This window comes from Thunnus maccoyii, chromosome 4 (genome assembly GCF_910596095.1).
Source record: "Thunnus maccoyii chromosome 4, fThuMac1.1, whole genome shotgun sequence".
NCBI classification, from domain to species: Eukaryota; Metazoa; Chordata; class Actinopteri; order Scombriformes; family Scombridae; genus Thunnus; species Thunnus maccoyii.
In genome coordinates, this window is record NC_056536.1 from 32,197,935 (window position 1) to 32,222,019 (window position 24,085).

The 24,085-nt window shown below is 41.1% G+C and overlaps 1 protein-coding gene and 1 long non-coding RNA gene across 4 annotated transcripts in view; one reads left to right on the top strand and one right to left on the bottom strand.

Annotated features, from left to right (window-relative positions):
- cacna1fb (calcium channel, voltage-dependent, L type, alpha 1F subunit) overlaps window positions 1–24,085 on the bottom strand; it is a 60,468-nt gene that overhangs the window by 18,575 nt on the left and 17,808 nt on the right. For all 3 annotated transcript variants that reach the window (XM_042408045.1, XM_042408044.1, XM_042408043.1), the window contains exons 5-26: window positions 21,377–21,516; window positions 17,168–17,319; window positions 16,931–17,083; window positions 14,556–14,752; window positions 14,363–14,466; window positions 13,843–13,994; window positions 12,567–12,641; window positions 11,467–11,548; window positions 11,045–11,071; window positions 10,019–10,179; window positions 9,715–9,940; window positions 9,417–9,624; window positions 9,198–9,318; window positions 7,346–7,421; window positions 7,101–7,155; window positions 6,963–7,020; window positions 6,112–6,214; window positions 4,830–4,959; window positions 3,553–3,612; window positions 3,343–3,449; window positions 3,076–3,163; window positions 800–907 (exon numbers count right to left, since the gene is read on the bottom strand). In XM_042408045.1, coding sequence (XP_042263979.1) covers window positions 800–907; window positions 3,076–3,163; window positions 3,343–3,449; window positions 3,553–3,612; window positions 4,830–4,959; window positions 6,112–6,214; window positions 6,963–7,020; window positions 7,101–7,155; window positions 7,346–7,421; window positions 9,198–9,318; window positions 9,417–9,624; window positions 9,715–9,940; window positions 10,019–10,179; window positions 11,045–11,071; window positions 11,467–11,548; window positions 12,567–12,641; window positions 13,843–13,994; window positions 14,363–14,466; window positions 14,556–14,752; window positions 16,931–17,083; window positions 17,168–17,319; window positions 21,377–21,516 — 2,583 coding nt within the window. The remainder of the gene's footprint in view (window positions 1–799; window positions 908–3,075; window positions 3,164–3,342; window positions 3,450–3,552; window positions 3,613–4,829; window positions 4,960–6,111; window positions 6,215–6,962; window positions 7,021–7,100; window positions 7,156–7,345; window positions 7,422–9,197; window positions 9,319–9,416; window positions 9,625–9,714; window positions 9,941–10,018; window positions 10,180–11,044; window positions 11,072–11,466; window positions 11,549–12,566; window positions 12,642–13,842; window positions 13,995–14,362; window positions 14,467–14,555; window positions 14,753–16,930; window positions 17,084–17,167; window positions 17,320–21,376; window positions 21,517–24,085) is intronic.
- Window positions 11,508–14,438, top strand: LOC121895153. Its single transcript, XR_006095700.1, has 3 exons — window positions 11,508–11,570; window positions 12,625–12,947; window positions 14,352–14,438. It is a non-coding gene; the product is annotated as an uncharacterized LOC121895153 (long non-coding RNA).

The window sequence follows — 24,085 nt, forward strand, 5'->3', positions numbered from 1 at the left end:
AGTGTAAACTGTAGTGGTTTTATCAGATTCATTGGTCTTATTGTGTGTTTTGGTTTTTGTTTACTTGTTTGTAAGTATGTAAGTATCTTATCTTATCTTAAAGCAATGCATGAAGGAAATGGAGGCACTGCTCACAGCTGGAAAATGTACCATTAGTAGTTTTATATACGGTATTAAAAAAATCTATGGAGGGAATCTGGAATTAAATAAATAGTTAAATAAATACTTATTATAAAATCATTTTGTTTCTCTTTGTGATGATCTAATCATCTAATCGTTGAATTCCAAAGTCACAATTTAATTGGTGCACAAACTGCATCATTTCTTGTTACTACAAATCACAAATCTCCAGTATGTAATAGGAGTGTGCCCGAATACAAATACATTATTCGGCAAAGCACAAATAGTGGGGTTTTTTTTTACGAATATTTGTTTCATATAAATATTTTTTAAAAAGTTAGTTAGAGGTCTGTCTGCAAAGTCAGTACAGTCGTCTGTCATCTGGGAGACTCCAGTTCGAGACCCAGTGTGGGGACCTACTTCGCAAGGTAGTTTATTCATAAAAACTTATTGTAACACTTTAATTTACTAAAATTAAAAGCATAATAAAAGCAAAAACAGGATTTGTAAACCTCTTTCCACTTTTATTCAAATACAAATGATTTTGCTGCCTCAACAAATACAAATACTGGACTCTCTGCACATCACTAGTATGTAATAAATACTGTATACAGTTAGTATGTAGTGTATGTAATTAGTATGTAGTATGTAGGTGGGACGCAGTATGTTACCGTCTCACCTTGAACAGCTGGACTCCGATGCAGGCGAACATGAACTGCAGCAGAGTTGTGACGATCATGATGTTTCCGATGGTCCTGATGGCCACAAACACACACTGGACCACATGCTGCACACACACACACACACACACACACACACACACACACACCCACAGAAACACAGAGACTAAATCCAGTGTTTACAGGAGTGTGAGTGACGTATCAACACATTCCTTCAGTCTTGAACATGTTCAACACTGAGTCCTCATCTTGTAAAACTCTTCACACTGTCAGCTTTACCAACACGCCGCTGAGCTCAGCAGGTCGTCCTTTAATCTGGTGAAACACTTTTTCCTTCAGAGATACAGAATCGGTCTTCACCAAATAACAGAACTGGATGTCGGACTCATATTTATAACCAACCCCGTCTCCTAGAAATTACCTTCATATACGACTAAATTACACTAAACAAATATGTTTGGTAGAAACATAACGCTGGTTGAGTCACGTTTTCTCTCAACATGATGAGAAAATGTTGTTAATTAACATATTTGGCAAGTTACAAAAATGTTGATACTAGACATATCGTAATGTTTTTTTTCCCCACCAGAATACATGGGATTGTAGCACAATATCCATCAGTAAAAACTACATCAATATTAAACATTTTACGTTTGTATTCAGACTCTGGCAGCACTTTGTTAAGGTCAGAGAAAGGTCATGGTCTCTGTTTAATACAGAGAAAAGTCTGCAGCGACTTGAAGCTCAAGATTAATTATTAACATTTAAACAAAACAACAATCTTTCAGAAACCTGAACCAGACCTAGACCTAAAAACACGCAGGACTCAGGATGTGAATCTGGATCTCTGCTGTCAGAGTCCTGCATCCACCCCGACCTCCTCCCTCCGACTTCAGAGCCAAATATATGGAGATAAATTGGTTTCATAATGATTTGTGTGAACAGATCGACAATCTGTGTGTAAATGTAAACTTTGCAAATACACAAACAAATTCCACAAATAAAAAAAATATCTGTGAATACATTAAACGTACAATATGTCATTTCAGCCGCTAGGCGTCTCAATCAAAACAATAACAAAAGACGGAGTGTGATGACGGTGTGAAGTAGCAAGGGATCATGGGAGTCGTTGTCTTCCTCATTAAATAACCAGCTTCACCGGGATAGGATTACTCCAGTGTTCATCATTCAGGATGTTTTTACCCGCAGAGGTCTCCTCCTCTCCAAAAACAAACGTACACGCAGATTAAAATCGTTAAAAATACTAATTAAAGCTGTTTCACCTAAAAAAATCAATATTTCTCCAACAATGTTCGGTGACCACCGGACTTCCTGGAGGGGCTGTTAGCCGAGCTGCTGCTAACGTTTGTCCAGTTTATTTCTCTGATAATTTAAGATCCAGACGTCCAATGACTAAAATCCTTCTTCCAGCTAAAAGATATAGTTAAAAACGACCTAAATTTATCATGAAAATTTGGCTTAAAACTGAATAAAAGTCAATTTATAACAGTTTGTGTGGAACAACCACAACGCCGATGTATTATCTTGTATATGTGTAAGTTACTCTTTGGTAGACGCCATTGTAGCGGACAAACACAGCGCCGCCGTATGCATCTTGTGCGTGTTTACTCTTTGGTAGAGGAGGTATGACGCCATCGACAGGCGACCAAATGAAACGGTCCGTTACTTTGATTAAATTACAAATTTCTCTGGGTTTGAAAATTGTTGGAAACATTTGGGATAAACAAAATATATAACATAGTTGTTTTTATACATTTTAATGTGGAATAATTACATATTATACCTTTAAATTAATTCACAAATAAATGAAAAGCATTTGTGAACTCAGTTTTTATTTGTGAATCGTAAAAACATTAGTGGATCTCAGTTCTACGCGTGTGGATTTGCTTTTTACACACACGGAGTTTTGAAACTAATTTTCCTCCAGTCCAAACGAAAATCCACACGTATCACTCGGCCATTTTCGGATAGCACGTGATCGCCTGCTGACGACGTCATTTCCGCATTTCAAATTAAGAGCATGCAGTCTTTCTATGAGCTGTTTCTTAATAAGTAGCGTGCGTTCATTGTTTTGTGTTAATGTCATACAGTGAGTACTAGTGTGTGTTTATTTGTTCTATGTATATTATCTAGCTCACATGTACGAGTATTATTTCGACCTTCTCTCTTTGTCTAACGCGGGTCTGGTCTGATCCAGGTCCTGGTCCAGCTCTGAGCTCTGCTACATGTGAGGGACACATCAACGTGTTGTTACCTTGAGTCCTTTGGCTCTGTTGATGGCTCTCAGAGGTCTGAGCACCCTAAGGACTCGGAGGATCTTCACTACAGAGATCGCGCTGGAGCTGCAGAGAGAGACAAAGACACACACAGTGTTTAAATGAAGAGCTGAAGCTGTGATCTTCTCCCAGCAGAGGGCAGCACAAACACACATCTGTTTCACATTCCTAAAAACGTTTCTTCATATTCGTCCACTTATCGATCTGATCATAAAAAGGAAAATCAATGGGATCTCGATACTGACTGCAGGAAGAAGGAGACCAGTGAGACGCTGACGACCAGCAGATCCAACAAGTTAAACCAGTTTCTGCAGAAGGAGCCCTGATGGAGGAACGCTCCGTGGACGGTCATCTGATACAGAGAGACACGAAGGTAGCATCAAATACAAAGAAGAAGAAAAAACAACTCATTCTAACTAACTTATTTCATCCGAACTGGAGGTGATTTTTTTTACCTTCAACAGGATCTCCACGGTGAAGATGGAGGTGAAGGCGTAATCTGCATAACCCAGAATCTGCTCCCAGACAAAGACAATCAGTTAAACAGATACACTCAGTCCCAGAATTATGACTACAACTACATTTTCATGGGCAGTTTAACTTCAGCATGACACAAGTTTTCATCCTCTGAGGGGCAGGAATGACATCATGGAAACCAGTACAGTAAATATTGAAAGACGCGTCTCTGGAAGGATGAGCATCACCTCCTTTTGTCTCTAGTTCAGTATTTATATTGCAAATATTTGTTTTACATGTAAGTCTCAAGTCTCTGCTATTAGGATGTAAGTCAAGTCCCAAGTGTGGACACACTGTGGATTTTATCCTCCATCACTTACATTGAAAGCACGTTTGAAGGATCTTTAAATATCCAGTATGAACAGGAGGAATGATTACAGCGAGGAAAACCTCTTTCACTGTTCATATGGACACCTGACTGTTGGTTTACCACACACTGGAAAAAATGTGGACCCGTCCTTTAAGTTGTAGATGAAAATTGAGAAAAATCATCTTTGTAAATCTTTGTTTTTAGTGAAAACGCAGATTTTTATCCAGAACAGAGGTGGATAATATAGAGTTAACATCTGTGTGTGTGTGTGTGTGTGTGTGTGTGTGTACATACAGTATATATGTGTGTGTTGATTGTATGTTGGAAGTCATTTCTTCCTCCAGCTGCTGCTAATTGCTACGTCTTGCATGAAGACAGCTGCTGCACTGTGTGTGTGTGTGTGTGTGTGTGTGTGTGTGTGTGTGTGTGTGTGTGTGTGTGTGTGTGTGTATAGTCAGTTTTCAGAATCAGACAGTAAACTGGTGATTTTCTCTCCCTCCATGTGTTTCCCTCTTTAACCCGGTTAGTCACTGACCCACTTATGCCGTGTAATCTGCTGAAGCCCCGCCCCCCCCAGCTCAAACCACAGAGGTGTGTCGACGACATCATCAGCGACAGAGCGATCAGGAGACCTCGCTGAGCGCCCGCTCGGCTCCGATTGGCTCTGAGTTTGAAACCTCTGACATCACGGTTTGGACCTCCTGTTTCCATCATTAGCTGTAGCTACGATGCTAGTTGCTTTGTCAAGTGACTTTAAATCTAACTGCAGTGATGTCATCTGATTACATCACTAGCGTGTTAGCAGACTGCAGCTACACGTTGCTCCGACAGCATCCAACATCTGTACATGTTTCATACACAACACCACACGTATCCGCTTGCTGGTTTGAATGTTTCCGGACTCACGTTGTTCCTGAAGGAGTGGGCTCTGATCGGATCCTCAGCGGCCAATGAGCAGCTGCTGAGGATGATGAAGACGAGAATGAGGTTGGTGAAGATGTGGTGGTGGATCAGAGTGTGACAGCCAACACGGATACTGGAGACAGAGAGAGAGAACAACCGTTAGAGGTGTTTAGGTGTAAACATGGTTTCTAGTAACAAACACCTGAAACTGTCAACAAAAGCATTTTCCATCAGCTAGAAGATCCTTTACTGCAGTAAAAGTACCAATACATAAATATAAAAATACTTCATTACAAGTAAAAGTCCTGCATGAAAAATCCTACTACAGTAAAAGTACATAAGTATTATGAGCTTGATGTAGTTAAAGTATTGCAGTAAAAGTACATAAGTATTATGAGCTTAATGTAGTTAAAGTATTGCAGTAAAAGTACATAAGTATTATGAGCTTGATGTAGTTAAAGTATTGCAGTAAAAGTAGTGGTTTGGTCCCTCTGACTGATATATTATTATATATGACATCATTAGATTATTAATAGTGAAGCATCAGTGTTAGAGCAGCATGTTACTGTTGTAGCTGCTGGAGGTGGAGCTAGTTTACACTACTTTATATACAGTTAGCTAGTTTAGTCCACTGGTTCCCAACCTAGGGGTCGGGCCCCTCCAAAGGGTCAGCAGATAAATCTGAGGGGTCGTGAGATGATTAATGGGAGAGGAAAGAAGAAAAAACAAAGTTCTGATACACAAATCTGTTTTCAGTTTTTGGACTTTTTCTCTAATCTTTGATTTTTGCTGAAATATTGGATCATTTGAACATTTATTGAAATGAAAGCATGTGAGAAGTTTAGAGGGAAAAATCACTATTTGGTGGAGCTGTTAACAACTCATAGACATGTGAAATGTGACCCCGACTACACACTGCTTTTTGTAAGACGTCAAAAGCCAAAAAGGTTGGAAACCACTGGTTTCATCTTTAACAATGTGTTGTATTTTAAAAGCTTGTTATATTATCCATTGTGTCAAATCTACATCTGAAAAGTAACTAAAGCTGTTAAATAAATGTAGTGGAGTAGAAAGTACAATATTTCCCTCTGAAATGTAGAAAGTAGCATCACATGGAAATACTCAAGTAAAGTACAAATACCTCAAAACTGTACTTAAGTACAGTACAGTCATATAGTAATTTTACTTAAGTACAGATGTCAGTCATCTGTGAACTTTCCACCACTGCTCTGTATCCCGACAACGTCCAGCTTTCTTAACACATCCGGGGTGTGGACAGACTCACGGGTTTGTCTTGCTGAGGCAGAAGAACGCACTGCCTTCTGGGATGGGAAGAATCTTCTCTTTAGGAGGAGCGAGATCGGCCATCTTTAACTCGTCTCCTCCGTCTGAGAGCAGCAGAGGAGACGTTATGACACTCAAAACACACAATCATCTTCTTTTCTGACAGGAGAAAAAACTGAAATACAGTTTAGTTGTGAGTCACTTCAGAACTAAAGTGTGTTCTTATGATTGAAGCCACTTCAGCACCAAACACACTGAGCCTCAAGCAACAGGCAGCAACGAGTGATTATAATGAAATTTGTGAGATTCACCAATTTTTCTCATATGTAGAATATCCTTTCTGGAATACCACATCCTGGTTTGAATGTCTGATTGTGTCAACAGGATCTACGCAGTCACTTATCTGTGCTGTCTAGGAAGGCCCTCTCTGACCTTGGTAACCATGGCGATACTGATTTACCCTTTATCAGAGAGGCTCCTGTTTCCCCAAAACATCCCAGACAGCTGCGTATCCAAGGAGAGGCAGCGTCTCTCTCTGAGAGACTTGATGTTGTTTACTCTGTGACCTCAAGGCCCAGGTTTGACCCAACGTAACCCCTAAAGATGGAAAATTCCATAACAGGCTCAGTGTGTGCTTTGTTCTCTCTCCATGTTGAAGATATATATTAATAATACAGATGTCATTATTTTGTCTGACTGTGTGTGTGTTTATTTGGATTTTAGTCTTTTCATGGCTTTGATTTGGACTCTTTTTGGATGATATTTTCTCCAGAGCTCCAGGAACAGAACAGGAGATTTGACCCTGATGTTGTTGGTCGTGTTGGAAATGTTTCAGGACTTTGAGGAACTGACCTTCGTCTCCCTCAGCGATCTCCTCTTCCTCATACTCGGTGTCTTCGTCGATGTTGACCTGCAGAAACAAACGACGGTTAAACTGACAGACTCGCATTTTAAATGATAAAGACTAAAGATCAAAGTCTCCTTTTTCACCTTCACTTCTTCCTCTCTGGTTGCCTCCCCCTCCTCCGCTCCCTCCTCCTTCTTACTGCAGGAACAACAGAAAAGATTGAAAAGTAAACAAACCGCTCTCTCCTTCTTCTTCTTTCACTCCATCATCTCTCATTTTCTTAAGTTTTATTTCTTCTCCCGTCCTTCCTTCCACCATTCACTCCTCCTTCTTCTTGTTTAATTAAAATGTTTTCCCACCTCCACCTCTTCATCCCTCCATCACTCACTCTTTCTTGTTGTCGTCTCCGTCTCCTCCAGCCAAGTTGTCCACAGCGATGGCCAAGAAGACATTTAGCAGGATATCTAAGAACACGCTAAGAACACGTAACATTCGACTCTGTACAAGACGTTTTCTCACATATTAATGAGTTTTCCTGCAGCACCTGAATGCACCTCTATTAATGACCTAATCACTGCACAAAAAAACATTTAACTCAAACCTGCAACAACTGATGTTTTTGTCAACTACTTTTCAGCAGTAACATCTTTTAAGTTGATATGTTGAACTTGTTAGCAAACAGTTGCTTATTTCCACATCCAGCAGTTACAACATGATCGTCACATTAATAATGTCAATAATTAATTGTGGGGTTCCTCAGGGTTCTATTCTTGATTCTTTGTAGTTTCAGTCTGATTGAAATGATTTTTTTTGTCCACTTGATTTTAGCAGAATAGTTTCTAAACATGACTTCTGTCATATCATCAGCTTATAGAGTAATTGTGGCTAACATGTTAGCAAACAGTTGCTTATTTCCACATCCAGCAGTTACGGAGCAACATTATCATTCATGTGGAGTCGTGTTTCTGTCCACCTGGTGAATGTAAGTCCAATATTCACTCTCTTTTAGCTCTGTTTTTGTTCTCCACCAACTCCTGAGGGAAATATCTGGCTCTTCAGCTGCTAAAGGCTCAACCCAGTTGCCAAACAAAACGTTGGCATCGAATGTTCCTGCAAACCGCAGAAACATTGAATATCTACGTTTCTACATGTGTAATACGTATCATATCAACATTTCTACAAACGTCGCATATTAACATTTCTACCCGTTGAATAATGAGGTTTTATGGTGTGACAACGCTGTGGTTAAGGTCTGGTTAGGTTTAGGGACAAAGGCAAATTGGTTAGGGTTAGGGAGAGATCATGGTTTGGGTTAAAATTAAAATTAAAATGAAAATAAAAACAGCCAATGTCTCACTAAAAACACCCACTTTTGTCAAATGAAAGTGAGCATTGGTTTGGAGGTGGTCTCGAACCGTGCTGACTTCAAACTTGCTGCCAAGAAACTTACTAACCATCCACCAGCCCCCCCTCCTCCTCCTCCTCGTAATAGGAAAGATCAGCTCATATAGATCTCATGTGAACTACGTCACTTTAGAAATGTTAATGTGCTACGTATTACATGTGTTGAAACGTACATATTCAATGTTTCTGTGGTTTGCAGAAACATAAACTGCCAACGTTTTATTCAGGTGACCAGCTAGTCTACAGCTAACTGTGTCTGTTTGCCGTTTGGTGCTGAGCAGGTAGTGTACAGTTTAGAGCTTTTTCTCTGAAAACAGCTGCCTGCTGCGGCCCAAAACGACGCCATGAGAGCTCTGAGAGTGAACCAGAACAGTAAAGTTGCAGCCGGACAGATAAACAATGAGCTGAAACTCAATATAAAGCTCCGTAAAGCCAAGAGGAGCTGCAGAGTCTCTGATAATTCTCTGTAGGTTCATCACTACGAGCCACGACCAACATATTACACATATAGATCAGACTGTATTTTCTCAATTAATCACTTAGTTCTTTGATCCATAAAATGTCAGAAAATGGTGAAAGACACCAAAGATGACGTCCCCAAATGTCTTTTTTTGTCTACAACTCAAAGATATTCGATTTACTGTCACAGAGGACTAAAGAAACCAGAAAATATTCACATTTAAGAAGCTGAAATCAGAGAATTTGGACTTTTTTTTCTTTAAAAAATGACTCAAAACTATTGATCGATTATCAAAATAGCTGGCGATAAATGGTTGCAGCTCTATAATTGATGGTTTAATGAAGTTCGATGAATGAATCCTGCAGGTGAAGGATACAGTTGCCGCAGATGAAAAGGATGACGAAGTAAACGCAGACGATCATCCCTGGAAACACGGGGCCGCCGTACGCCATGATGCCGTCATACATCACCACGTTCCAGTCCTCACCTGTCAGGATCTAGACACACACAGTCAACAAGGTGTTCGTTAGCGACACGGCCGCCGCACGCCGTGACATCACCGGTTACCGATCAGCTGTGTGGTCATGTGGTTTACCTGGAAGCAGGTGAGCAGCGCCTGCGGGAAAGCGTCGAAGGTGCTGCGTTTGGTCTGCGTCTCGTCGAAGTTGAACTTTCCGCCGAACAGCTGCATGCCGAGCAGAGCGAAGATGATGAGGAAGAGGAAGAGGAGCAGCAGCAGGGAGGCGATGGACTTCATGGAGTTCAGCAGGGACGCCACCAGGTTGGACAGCGCCGTCCAATGGCTGAGCAGACAGACAGTGACATCAGAAGAGGTGTTGATGACTCAGTTATGACCTCAGTGACCTGCTCGGGTGTGCGCGCGTGTGTCTCACCGTGTGACCTTGAAGATGCGCAGCAGACGGACGCAGCGCAGCACCGAGATCCCCAGAGGAGGCATGATCTCCAGCTCCACCAGGATGGTCTCCATGATGCCGCCACACACCACGAAGCAGTCGAAACGGTTAAAGAACGCCACGAAGTAATGAGCCAGACCCAGACTGTACATCTTCAGCAACATCTCCACGGTGAACAGAGACAGCAGCACCTTGTTGGCTATGTCTGCACACAGAGAGGGTTATGGTTTTAGTTTTAGTTCAACGTGTGAGGAAGGAGGACAGTGACGGCGTGTATTTGTACCTTGGACTTGCGTCAGCCAGTTAGGTTGGTTGTAGTGCTCGGAGGCGCTGAGGGAGGTGTTGAGGAAGACGAGCAGCAGAACGAGCCAATAGAACGTCACCGATTTGACGGCGGTGCGACAGTTCCTGCGACACACTCGGTTCCACCGCCGCAACGTCCGACTGCAGAGAGACAGAAACTCCAATTCAAACTCACAGAGCTTTATTGTACAGCAGCGTAGTTTCATTATAACGGGACGCCAGACAGCTGATATATTGCGCTAATAGTGAAGTCAAAGCTACAGCATTGAAAATCTGAAACAGATCTTTTTATCTCCTGTCTCTTTAAGGCCCGATGAGCCCACTCTGCTCTGATTGGTCAGTTTCAGGAAGTTGTGTCACAGCTGACTTCCTGTCACTCAGGAGGCTACATCAACAAACCATGAAATAAACTACAGTAGCAGGATTTCACTACTTTTTCTTGTTCTTTACTCGAAATAGAAACTTCTCAAATACATCCGAACATGTTCAGGACAAAATCCAATCTGAAATATGATAAGTGGACAAACAACACGTGGAAGAACCTTAGCAACAGCCTTAGCAACCAAAGCTACAGACAGACGGCTGTTTATAGGCATGCACGACGAGCTGACGTCAGCTCGACAGCAAGGTAGAAAGAAACATGGCAAACGAAGCGTTCAGAGCAGGTTGAAGCCCTGACCTTTGACTTGCAGGCAGCATTTCTACATATGTTCACCTCCAGTTTTGAAACTTTTACCATGTTTAACATCTGACATTAGAACAGGATATAAATAACAGAAAATCACAAAAATCAGAATATGTTCCCTTAAACGTCTTCCGTTCTGTTCCCAAACATCTTCTGTATTAGTCAATGTTGGAGGATCGATGTGTTGAATTGCGTCATACAGTCTTGAAATGTGATTTAGTTTCTGTCGTGTTATATTTCTAGTTGACTCTGATAAGTGAAGCGTCTGTTGGGTAAAAAGTGACACTGCTGTCTTAAATGTCTGACAGACATTGAACTCACCAGCAGCTGATCTTCATCATTCGAGCGCTGAAACAAAAACACACTGAAGTTAGAGGAAAGACTGTTCACATATAAAGATCATTTTAATGATAATCTGAGATAAAGTGGAGTTTTAAACAAAGAAATAAAACGTTTAGATGATTGTGAGTTTGACGTTAAAGAATCGAAACTCAAGATGCACTTACTACCTTTTTCCCTAGCTTTTTCTTTTGACCAAATCTCATGGTTTTCATCAGCGGGTTCACTGACAAAACTGATCACAAACTGATGAAAACTGTGAGACATGATTGAAAGCTCCATAGAACAACTTGACTTCTGGGTTTTGTTAAGACTGGCAGCTGGTGAAACTGTGGTCACATGACCTGAAGGCTTGACTGTGATTGGTGGATTCAAATAAAGCATTGAACGTGTGTGTGTGTTACCAGCAGGCCTGGCAGCAGTTGGTGTGTTCCTCGTCGATGTTCTCGGTGTTCTCAGACGCCGTTTCACTCGCAGGAAGACTCGCTGAGAGACACACAGACAGACGGTTATTATTTTATCGTCTTTCTTTATTTTCACATATTGCAATAAGATGAATTTCCATCTTTGTTTTTGTGAGTAAATTACTTATTTATTCTTTTTTTTAAAATATTTAACTTACTCTGTTAATGTGAGTAAAATGTTTCCGATCTAAACTTCACACACACACACACACACACACACACACACACATACACACACACACACACACACACACACACAGGTTTACTTAAGTCACTTTTGGGGTATTTACATAGACTTACATTCATTTCCTGCAGACTTAACCTAACTCTAACCATAACCACTGACCCAAAAATCTGCATTTTACCAATTCGGGGCACAGCTTTTGTCCCCAATTACACAAGCCATCCTAAATCAACTGGTCTTAAGTCTGGTGTGTGTCCCTGAAAGTGACTTAAGTCATACCTCACACACACACACACACTGATGAGAAACAGGGTCGGATAAACTGGAGGACAGACAGAGACCCAGATATTTTACAGGGACAGTCTTTCTACATTTAGACTGTGTGTGTGTGTGTGTGTGTGTGTGTGTGTGTGTGTGTGTGTGTGTGTGTGTGTGTGTGTGTGAGAGAGAATAAGGCTGATTTTCTATATTTTTCTTATTGTCAACAAACCTCATGTTTGGATCCAAACCAACAATGAACTGATCTACTAACAAGTATATTGTGTGTATCTGTAGACCTCTGTTGTTAAGACTAATAACAGAGATCCTGTTTTCAGTCTCTGGAGAGTATTTCCGTGTCAGGAGGAGGCCGCTGCACATGTGCGTAGTCATGGTTCTCTCTGACACAGACATTGTAAATTTCTCAAAGAAGTTTACTACAAAGTTAAGACTTTGTGATGCGTAACTAGCAGAGCGGTGTCAACAGAACCTCACGCATCAAGTTTGTTACATGTGTTGAATCTGAGAGAAATTTAGGAGAAGAAAATGTTCCTATATGAGGCTCGATGTGAGTGTGAAACGTGTGTGTTTGTTTCACCGTGTGTTTCGTTGGAGTGACTGAACCATCCAAACTTCCCTCTCTTCTTATCTGACAGATCACCCAGAGACGGACCTGAGGGAGACACACATGCAGTAGAAGGAAAACACAGCGAGAGAACAGTTATCATTTCAATCAGAAGCACAGAATCACATTTACATTTATTCGACACTTTTGCCCACAGCGATGTAAGAATGAGGAACAATCCAGGTTAGAACTAGACCTCTTTAAGTTCAACAACAGGTTTCATCCAAATGTTCTTCAGATTTTAAAAGAATTTCCAGAAAATCATCAAAAGTCAAATGTTCCGTCTCAGGCATATTTCCTGCCCAAGCTGATCAACGGCCCCCCAGACAGCACCTAGAGTGAGACGTGTGAGAGGTATGCATCGGATTGAATAGGAAGGGATGAAGGGATGAAGGGATGAAGGGATGAAGGGATGAGGGGAGGAAGGGATGAAGGGATGAGGGGATGAGGGGATGAAGGGATGAGGGGAGGAAGGGATGAAGGGATGAGGGGATGAAGGGATGGAGGGATGAGGTAGGAGGATGCAGGGATGAAGGGAAAGGGAGGGTGGGTTGAGAAATCTGAGACAGACAGGGTAGGATGGGTTGACCCAGTATAAGTAGGCTTGGCAGATGATTAGAGGTGTGGTTGAGGCGTGGTTCTGCTCCCAAACTGAAGTTAATAAGTTAACTACATTTCATGCTTGTGTGTTCAGATTTGACTGAGTTATGACTCCAAGAAGGATGTTTGACTCTTCTATTTTTGCCTCACCTTCAACTCTCCAGTTCCCCCCCACAGGGAGGCTGTTAACTTTCTCTTTTTGCTTTGTCCTGCTGAACGTCCACCTCTGTTATAGACCAGATTCTGTCATTTCTCTTTGTCGTTTAAAAGCCTTTTCATCTTAGCATTCTCCTAGTTGTGATCTACTTGTGCCCTAACATTGTATACACACACAATGTCTGTTTGTTATTTGTTATGTTAGTAATGATTTTACAGTGAGTGCATGGTGCTTCATCATTTCTCTGATTACTTTCTGCCTCATTGATTTCATCAATTGACAAATTAGCTTTAACTGGCTTCATTAATTGATATGAATTAACTTGATATTTTTTAATTAGCTGTGCATAAATGACTCATTTAGCTCTCATTTAAAATATCAAACTGAAGCAACATATCAGCATAAACTCACACATAAACCAGTCAAACCTTCAGTAACACAAACACACACACACACACACACACACACACACACACACAGTCTCAGTCTTACGTGGGTTTCCGTCCTCGTCTAGTTCGTCCATGTCCTCAGCCTGAGTGATCCAGTCCATGTATCCACACAGATCTTCCTCCATCTGCTGCTTCTCCCGCAGCTTCTGGAAATCTCCCCGAGCCTTCGCCTTCTCCCTCTCCTTACTGAACTCTCTGCAGCGGTCAAACAACGTTCAACAAACATTTAAACAATATAAAAATATTCAAACAATGTTCCAAAAACGTTCAAACAACAGTCAAACGTTAAAGAAATCATTCGCACAACGCTGAAACAGGCATCACGCTATGTTCAAAAAATGTTTCAAAAATATTAAGCAACTTTTAAACAACGCTCAAACAATGTTCAATGTTTAATCAACATTCAAACAACATTCAAACAACACATAAATCAAATCTGAATCTCAAACCAACACCTTAAGTGTCAACAGACCAGTGGAACAAGCACTGCGAACATACATACTACATATACTACTAATCTGTAGATAGAATAATGTCTGTTCTGTTTTTAAGGAGAGACGAACCCGCTGAGGACTCCCAGAACCAGATTGAGAACGAAGAACGAGCCGAAAATCACCAAACTGACGAAATAAACCCAAGGTAGCTCGAATCCTATAGCGTCATTCATCTGCACAGACAGAACCACAGAGTGAGAAACAGATCTGAGTCTCTGTTGCGTTCAAGGCTCTGATAATAATAAGCAGTTGAGTGTGTTACCCAGTAGAGAACGTCGGTCCAGCCCTCCATGGTGATGCACTGGAACACCGTCAGCATGGCGAAGAAGAAGTTGTCGAAGTTGGTGATTCCTCCGTTGGGACCTTCCCAACGCCCGCGGCACTCTGAGCCGTTAACGGTACATTGACGGCCGTGACCAGCGAACGCACATGGCACCGGGTCATCCTCCACATAGTTATCTGCAGAGAATATCAGAAATATGAAACCATATACATAAACTTATGAGACCATGACAGGGTAGACAGGATCAGTGAAGCAGGATCGTGGTTATCAAGGACAGTTTAGCAACTTAAAGGAAAATTCTGGTTTATTTCAACCTGATGTATTTCCCATAAATGTAGGCATTGTGGCTCTATGTGTCATGCTAATTTTGTTCTCTCTAGCTCCATTATAGAGGTTTGGGGGATTCACAAAAAGACGGTTATTGCACAAAATGACGATCATTGGGTATGATTTTTACATGAACTGCTTCAAAAGTTTATATATGAGTCTGATCCGGGGCAGCTTGCCGGCTAACCTGATCACCCACATATTCATCTGCACATGCCAGTTTGTATGAGGCTGAGTTTCACTGCGGTTATCCCGTGGACTGTTGTGAGTCATTTCACTTTGATGGCCAAGCGTATTCATTTGAGCTGAAGTAAACAGAGAGGAGATAAAACAACTGAAAGAAGAAAAACAAAGAATGGAGGCAGGAAGGCAACAGCACTGTCTTGAAAGACAGTAAAGTTACCTCCTTTTCTGACGAGTGAAGAGAAAAACTTATTCTGCAGAGTGGGACCATGATGGATGAGAGTGATCCCAGATGTGTAACGACTACAAATGGATTTACAGCGTTTATCGACATTGTCGTCCTGGAGACTGTTTCACCTCGACAGAATCAACTGGATGAAAAGAGCGAAGCCGGCTGGACCAAACATTCAGGATATGATCAAGAGAATGAGTTGGCCCTCTACAAGTGCTTCATGGCAGCTCTCGGAGTTGTTGATGAGTCTCTCCGGGGAGTTTCTTAGTCTCTGTTGATAGTTGGTGTGTTGGTTGAGTGGCTTGAGAAATTGTAGGCTCACAGTATGTCATGAGGTGGGGGCCTTGCAATGCTAGTTCGAAGTTCATGGATAACAGACGGGGTCCTATTTGGTTAAGATGCAGACGATCAGGTTTAAAGAGTCCATTCTGGTTTAGAAAAGTTGAAAATGTGTCCACAAGGGGGGATATCCCTGCTCCTACAGTAGCCTTTAATCCACATATGGAGTTGTCTTAGATGGTTGAAATTATTAGCTGCTTACCTCAATCAAGCAGAGTATCCACAAGACAGATGAAATCCTCCTTCAGGTTCTCTGATTGCTGATGACGCTCATTGGTGCCCACAAGCACAACAACAGCAGAAGCAGAGTAGTGTTCTTTCAGCAACTGTGCAGCAGAGCTGTTTATATCCTTAACATGGACCATGGATGATCCAATCACAAGCACCACCAGTGTGCCAGCTGCTCCACTGGACTTTCTTTGGGACCCACTGGCCGGTTGATGTGGTTGGTGTTCAGCGGCTGTAGCAACAGCAGGAATTGCTGGAATAGCAAATATGCGCCACAGCATCAGCAGAAAACCCAACAGAGAGAAGGAAGAAGGGATCTTTGGTCTGCAGGCAGTAGGCAAAGTAGCTCCTGTATGAATCTGGCCCAAGCCGGGGTCATTGTGAGTGGCAGCCACAGGGACATAACAGGGGCCTTATTAGGTAGCGCAGCAAAACATTTGGAAAGGTCGAGCGGTGGTGGTGACCAAAACTGGTGTTTTCCCTTTTTGTTGGCCTGGCTTCATGGCTGTGATCTTTCCAGCCTGTGCACTTGCCGACGTCGATACAGCCGGACAACAGACAGTCCTTCTTTCTGGGCTGTTGATCAGTTTGATGGTGATCATCGAAATTAATTTTTACAAACTACATAAACAAACTATAGTAGCAGGATTTCACTTCTTTTTCTCCTTCTTTACTCCAAATGTCAACTTTTCAAATCCATCCATACGTGTTGGAGTTGAACCAGATCCAGAATATGAGAGCGGACAACGTGAACAACCTCAGCAAGAAAGATTACAGAACGGATGCGTGTTTATGGACATGTGATGAGCTGATGTCATCTTGTCAGCAAAGTAGAAAAAAACGCTACAAAGAAGCGTTCAGAGCAGGTTGAAGCCCCGGCTTTTGACTTGCAGGGAGCATTTTTACATCCATTCACCTCAAGTTTTAGAACTTTGAACATGTTTAACATCAAACATAAGAACAGGATATAATTGACAGAAAATCACTAACAGCATAATATGAACCCTTTAAAAGTATGTGTGTGTGTGTGTGTGTGTGTGTATACCTGTTCCTATGTAGTAGCAGGTCCTGTGCATGCGTCCTATGAAGAGCTCCAGACCGATGATGGCGTAGATGATGATGACAAAGAGAACCAGCAGAGCAATGTGGAGCAGAGGAACCATCGCCTTCATGATGGAGTTCAACACGATCTGCAGACCTGAGCAGACAGACAGACGGAAGTTAAGATGTTAACAGCCGTACAGGATTCTCAGGCACTCACTCTACAGTCCAGTAAACTCACTGGGAACTCCAGAGACCAGTCGGAGGGGTCTCAGGACTCTGAAGGCTCTCAGAGCTTTGACGTCCAGACCTCCAGGTTTCCCCGGCATGTGATGAGTGGTCGCCTGTTCTCCAGACTTATGAGTCATCGTCTCCAAGACGACACTGAACAACCTGCACAAACAAAAATAACAACAGAAGAAGAAGAGGAGGGAGTTACAGTTTGAAGGTTTCGGCGGAGAGAAAAGCTGAACAATGATCTTGAAAACAGAGTAAACACGTGACGTAAGAAAGATGACAAAGAGTGATGTACAGCAGGATATCATCTGCAAAACAGTAGAAATAAATATTGTGTTTGTGAGTGTTTTGTCCTAAAGGAGCCTGTAGATCGAGAAGAGGAGTGGGCCCAGTTTGAGCCCTGAGGGACACCACAGGTAAAGGGTTCATGAGATTAAACACTGTAGAGAATAATCAGTCCCAGTCTGTGCCAGAGACAGATCAATAAGAAAAGGCAGTTTGATGATTGATTAATCGTTTTAGCCATTTTTAAGCAGAAATTCCAAAAATGAACAGTTTCCAACTTCTCAAATATGATGATTTCATGCTTTTCTTCGTCATACATGATATGAAACTGAATGTCTTTGGGTTTTGGACTGTTGGTCTGACAAAACAAAACATCTGAAGATGTCAGCTTTGACTCTTGGAAATAGTGATATTCATCAATTATTTCTCACCATTTTTTTGACTTTTTATAAACCAAACGATTAATCAATTAATCAAGAAAATAATTGCTAGATGTATTGATAATCATTAGTTGCAGCCCTAATTATTTTATTTGTTTATTTATTTATCTTACTTTTCAAACTAAGAGCACAAAGTGATTTCCAGTGCAGAGAGACAGCAAAAGACAATCACACAAATAAAAAACAAAAGCATAGAAGACTTAGTCTTAAATAAAATCGTCCATCAGGTAAAACAATTAAAACTATTAAAAATAAAGATTAAATCTGGCAGTTACACAACAGAGCTGTTTTGTATAAACAGATAAGTCAGAAATGTCAGAAATGGTGAAAAATGTTGATCACTGTTTCCCAAAGCCCAAGATGCAACCTAAAATGTCTTGTTTCTCTCAACCAACACCCACAACTCAAAGATATTCAATTTACTGTCATAGAAGACCAAAGAAACCAGAAAATAGTCACATTTAAGAGGCTGGAACAAGAGAATTTTTGTATTTTTTTTTCCTAAAAAATGATTCAAAACAATTAATCCATTATCAAAATAGTTGGTAACAAATTTGCTGTTGATCGACTAATTGATTAATCGACTAACTGCTGCAGCTCTAAAGGCGAGTCTATAAAAATGTGTTTTAAGAAAGATTTCAAATCTGAGACGGTGTCAGCAGACTGAAGCTGAGGAGCGGGAACAGCTAAAGATCTATAACCTTTAACCTTTAACCTGGTCTCAGGAGCAGCGAACAGACCTGACGCAGCACATCTAAGACGCCTTTTTGGACAGTAAGGAGTTAAAGGTTCGCTGTTGTACTTGGGCGCAATGTGAAGCTTTTGTAAGTACACAGAAGGAACGAAACATGAGAGTGACATGTAAACTGCGATCAGACTAACATAAAGAGAGCAGAGACACAAATATCTCATAACTCAAATCACTTCTCTGCTTAAGATGTGGCGAACGTGAAGGAGATTTGTACGAGAGCCTGACCAATAAATCAGCCAAAAAATGTTTCTCTATTCTATGGATCCTACCTGGACATTTATTTGTTGCAGTTGTTAAAAAAACCAAACTAATTTACGGTACCTTTACCCAAGATGTTTATTTATGTTATGGGTTGTGTAAAAAAATGTATATTGGCTGATATATCACTGTCAGATTTTTTAAAACTCTCAAATATCTGTATCTGTGTTGGTTGAGCTATAATTATTACGTTCCACTTAGCCTCTGATAAAATATATGCAAAACTATTAATCAAAAAATTCTTTCTTCCCGGGCAGTGTGACCCCCACGCAGACAAATAACACCTCCAACACAAAGTCAAAACCTAAATCCCTGGAAGGATCCCTCAGTGTCGCTGTAAGGCAGCCTCTCAGTGTATCAGCTCTGACTGTAAAGTGGAACAGAGCGTCCTCAGGTCCTCATGACAACAGGCTTCATCATCGCCCCGAGGACATCCAGTCACGCCGCCGTCCTGCAGCGAGGACACAAAACAATTTGGAGGACGAAGCTCAGGACCTGCAGGACTCACGTTGACCTCAGCAGGTGTCTCTCTGATCGCTTTCCTAAAAACTGAAACTAGTTGAGACAAAAAAACTCTCACATAGCTGCAGCCGGGTTCATAAAGAGAGAAATTTACTCAAAAAATATTTACAATGTTCTACTTTGTGCTACATTATAAATCAAGAGGTTGTGATATGTAGCACAGCAACCTAGCGAAGCTCTATAAACAGAACCACGTTCCTGCACATGCTCAGTGGCGTCTGCCTTACACAGAAATACTCTCCTGAGTCTGAAAACCTCATCGCTGTAATTAGTCTTTTGAGCCGTTTCTAAACAGACTAACGTGACCAAACTCTTCATAATGAAGGAACATGTCACCCAGTGCAGCGGTGTGGTTCACTGATGTGTTTTTAATAGATTTTGGAACAACAACGGAGGTCTACAGCACAGAGGAATAAGATCAGTGGTAGAAAGAAGTACATTTACTCAAGTACTGTACTAATGTACAATTTTGAGGTAATTTCCATGTGATGCCACTTTATACTTCCACTCCACTACATTTCAGAGGAAAATACTGTACTTTCTACTCCACTGGAGAAAGATTGGTTTGCAAAATTAATTGCATAATTTTTGTAACAAACATCCAAGCATAACAAAGCCCAACTCAAACCCAATATCAGGAAAGTTTACAAAAACTTAAATGACAATATTTTGAATTTGGATTGAAACTAATCTCTAATACTTTTTAGATGCTTACTATTATGTACATAAGACCTTAAATTACATAGTTTGAAGGCTATTGTGCATTCGGGTTTCCAGTGGCTTTAAGTAAAGGATCTGAATACTTCTTCCATCACTGCCAAACACTCCCTATCCTCAGCTACAGTCCTGTCAGTCGGTCTAGTTGTAGTTCTGTATAAAGCTTTGTTGTTGTACATGACTGACTTTGTACAGAAAGAGGAACATGAACACTTCTAATAGCCAGAAACCAGAGGAGAACCAGCTGATCTTCCTTCAGAAGCTGAGCTGCAGCCACCTCACCCCTGAGAAAAAAAGGGTTAATTTAATGACTCCGGCTGAGGACGCATTTTCTGTCGTGACTGCTGAAGTTCTGAAGTGGTGGATGTGTATTTGTGTATTTAGAGTTTAGTTACAGAGATCAAACTGGGCTGTCACAAACACTTAACGAGAAAACACAAAAATCAGAGAAATTGTGGCATCGCTGCAGGCTTCGCTCCACCGGCCACATACAGGAGGCTGCTGCGCTTTCTGCAGTCAGCTCGCATTTACTGCAACACGTCTGTAAACACACATTCAACACACACACACACACACACACACTCAGAGAGCAGCAGAGGACAAGAACAGAGAACCAGAGAACCAGAAGACTTATAGAACTAATGTCAAGAGAACCAACGTTTAAAGAAAGAACAACATTAAAGAGAGAAGCACTGCCCAAAGAAGAGAACAACCAATATCATAGAGATCTACAACCAGAACCAATGTCTTAACAGGGAACCAACATCTTCTGATAGAACTAATATCAAGAGAACCAACATCTAACGGAGAACCTACATGTACAGAGAGACTCAGCATCTAGAGAACCGACATTTACAAGAGAACCAGCATCCATCTGAAGACAGAACTGACATCTTGGTAGAGAACATTTACAAATACTTAAATATTTACACAATCGTCTGAAAAACTGATCTTAGGAGAGAACCATCATCTAATGAAAGAACCAATGTCTACAAACAGAACCCACATCCTCTGACAGAACTTACTGTATATCTAAAGAGAACCAACATCTAAAAAGAGAACGTATATGTAGAGACAATCAGCATCTAGAGAACCAACATGTACAAAGTGAACAATCATGCAGAACACTGACATATGAAGAGAGAACCAGCATCCAAAGAAAGTCAGAACCGACATCTTAAGAATGAATCACCACCTAAATAGAGAACCGAGACGTTCGTGGGTTCTTGTGCTTTCTTACCCGACAATGACAATGACGAAGTCAAGCAAGTTCCAGCCGTTGCGGATGTAGGAGCTGGGGTGCATCACCAGGCCGTAAGCCAGGATCTTCAGGAAGGTTTCCACGGTGAAGATGATGAGGAACACGTACTCCACTTGTTCCTGGAACAGACAGAACACAGAACAGCATCACACACTGAATGTGTAGATGTCAACGACCTGTCAGTGATAACTTCAGAATAAAAACTATTTATCAAACTTGTTTTGACTTGAAAGAGCTGCAGAGGTCTGTTAAGTTGGTTAAAGGATCATTCTGGTGATTTTCTATATTTTTCTTCTTGTCAACAAATCTCATGTTTGCAATGAACTGATCTACTAACAAGTATTGTGTGTGTGTCAAAGCCTGATATATCTTATTCCTCTGTGTCATAGACTTCCGTTCAGATGGCAGACAGGTTGCTCTGGTTCTGGTTCTAAGCGACTGGTCGTCCTCTGGCTCGTCCCTGCGTCTGTGTGCGCTGCAGACTGGTGTCGGCACATCCACACACACACTCTGAGCTGTTCCTTAAAACCCTGATGAAGGCCACAAGCCGAAACATGTCGGTCAACTCATAAAGTTGCTCCTCATACTACAAGTGTTGCTGGAGTTCTCATCTTTCTATTCCTTAAAGTAGCAAAGCTACTTGTATAACACATTTTAGTTTAGAAGCGTAGGCCCAGCAGGGGTCAACTTGCAACACACTGGTGGAAACCCTGCAAGAGTTCGTCTATGTTATTAACACAACACTGTACAGCTGGGTTGTCAAGATTAGCTGTACATAGCTGTGTGCTATTTACAGTAGAGCACTATATATCCGGTATTATGGAATAATTAATTTAAGAAAAATCAGTCACACAATAAGCCTTTTAGCTTTTTGGCTCTGCCTGCACATCTCTTGTGACCTGTTATACATGACTTTTTATATTTTATCTTATTTTGATATTGTGCAAACAAACAAACAAACAAACTAACTAACTAGTCATCCTGTAAAACTCAGCTGGTTATAACCATCACATTACTTTACTTTAATGCTCTCTGAATGAATGAAGCTTTGGATGCTGGTGGACAGATTTTACACAACAAAACAGTGTGTGTGTGTGTGTGTGTGTGTGTGTGTGTGTGTGTGTGTAGCAGAGATGATGACAGATTGGTAATCCCCTCAAATGCTCACAAATTCTCCACAACCACGTTTACCAGGTCTCACACACACACACACACACACACACACACACACACACACACACACACACACACACACACACACACACTAGCTTTGCATCTCTCTTCAGTCTCAGCATCCTGCACTGAGTTTTGTGTTTTACATGTTAAATATACTGTATTTGTACAACAGCATGTACATAATGTATTTATAACATTCTTTTACTGTTATATCTTTGTTTATCTCCATCAGTAGACTGACATACAAATTATTCATGCACAAAGATGTAGATTTGGTTTAAGGAGTGGGAGGAATGAAGTCAGAGATTATGAAGCACTAAACCTAAAACCATCTATACTTTAATAAAGACCTGATACTTTATGATTATGTCATGATGTTATAACAAAATGTTTGACAAAAAAAAATCAACCTACAATTTCAAATGTCAACAACGAACCTTTAAACTCGATAAATAAAGTTTTATTTCCATCTTTACTACAAATGTCTGTTACTGCATTATCTTTGACTGATGATCAGTTTGATCCTTTTCTCAGGAGAATTATCTGTTAATAAAAACAGACAAATGATTTTTTTTTTTACTTGAACATGTAGAGGAGGTGGAAGTGTGTAATAAACCTTAGCGTCCAAATGAGTCAAATCAAGTAGATACCTTTCAACGTTACAGTCTTTTCAGTGCCAAAGTCTCATTTTACATTAGTAAAAGTTCTGTATTAAATATGTAACTGAAGTAAAAACACTGAAGAATTATCAAGAATATGTACTTTAAGTACAAAAAGTAAAACTGCTCTGTTATTGTATACAGTATTTTATTGTATTCATCTGCAGTAGTTTTGTATCCCATCACATGACAACAAGAGCAACACACACACACACATAGCCGTCACTTGAATATAAAGTGACTTCATGGACAGTGTGTACAGTTCAACTGTAACTGACGGTAGAGAGACACCGACGTACAGAGTAGAGAGAGAGCTGAAGCATCAGAGCAGAAACTCTCAGCTGATCACATCTGATCAAAGAGCTGTCAATCATTTACTGCATCACTACATATCAATGACCTCTGACCTTTACAGCAGCAGAGGAGGAGGTGAGAGTCTCATTAGATCCTCGAGGAAAACAATCCAATAAAGTTACTGAATGTTCAGAGAGACAGACATGATGACAGACAGGAGACACAACTGACAGAAAACAACAAGACAACAGAGATCAGTTTCATCTCTGTGTGTTCTGTGAGAGGTCCAGGACAGGGTTAGCCTAGCTTAGCACAACGAAGCAGGGAGAAACATCTAGCCTAGCTTAGCACAAAGACTGGAAGCAGTGGGGAACTGCTAGCCTAGCTTAGCACAAAGACTGAAAGCAGGGGGAAACTGCTAGCCTAGCTTAGAACAGAGACTGAAAGCAGGGGGAAACTGCTAGCCTAGCTTAGCACAAAGACTGAAAGCAGGGGGAAATTGCTAGCCTAGCTTAGCACAAAGACTGTAAGCAGTGGGAAACTGCTAGCCTAGCTTAGA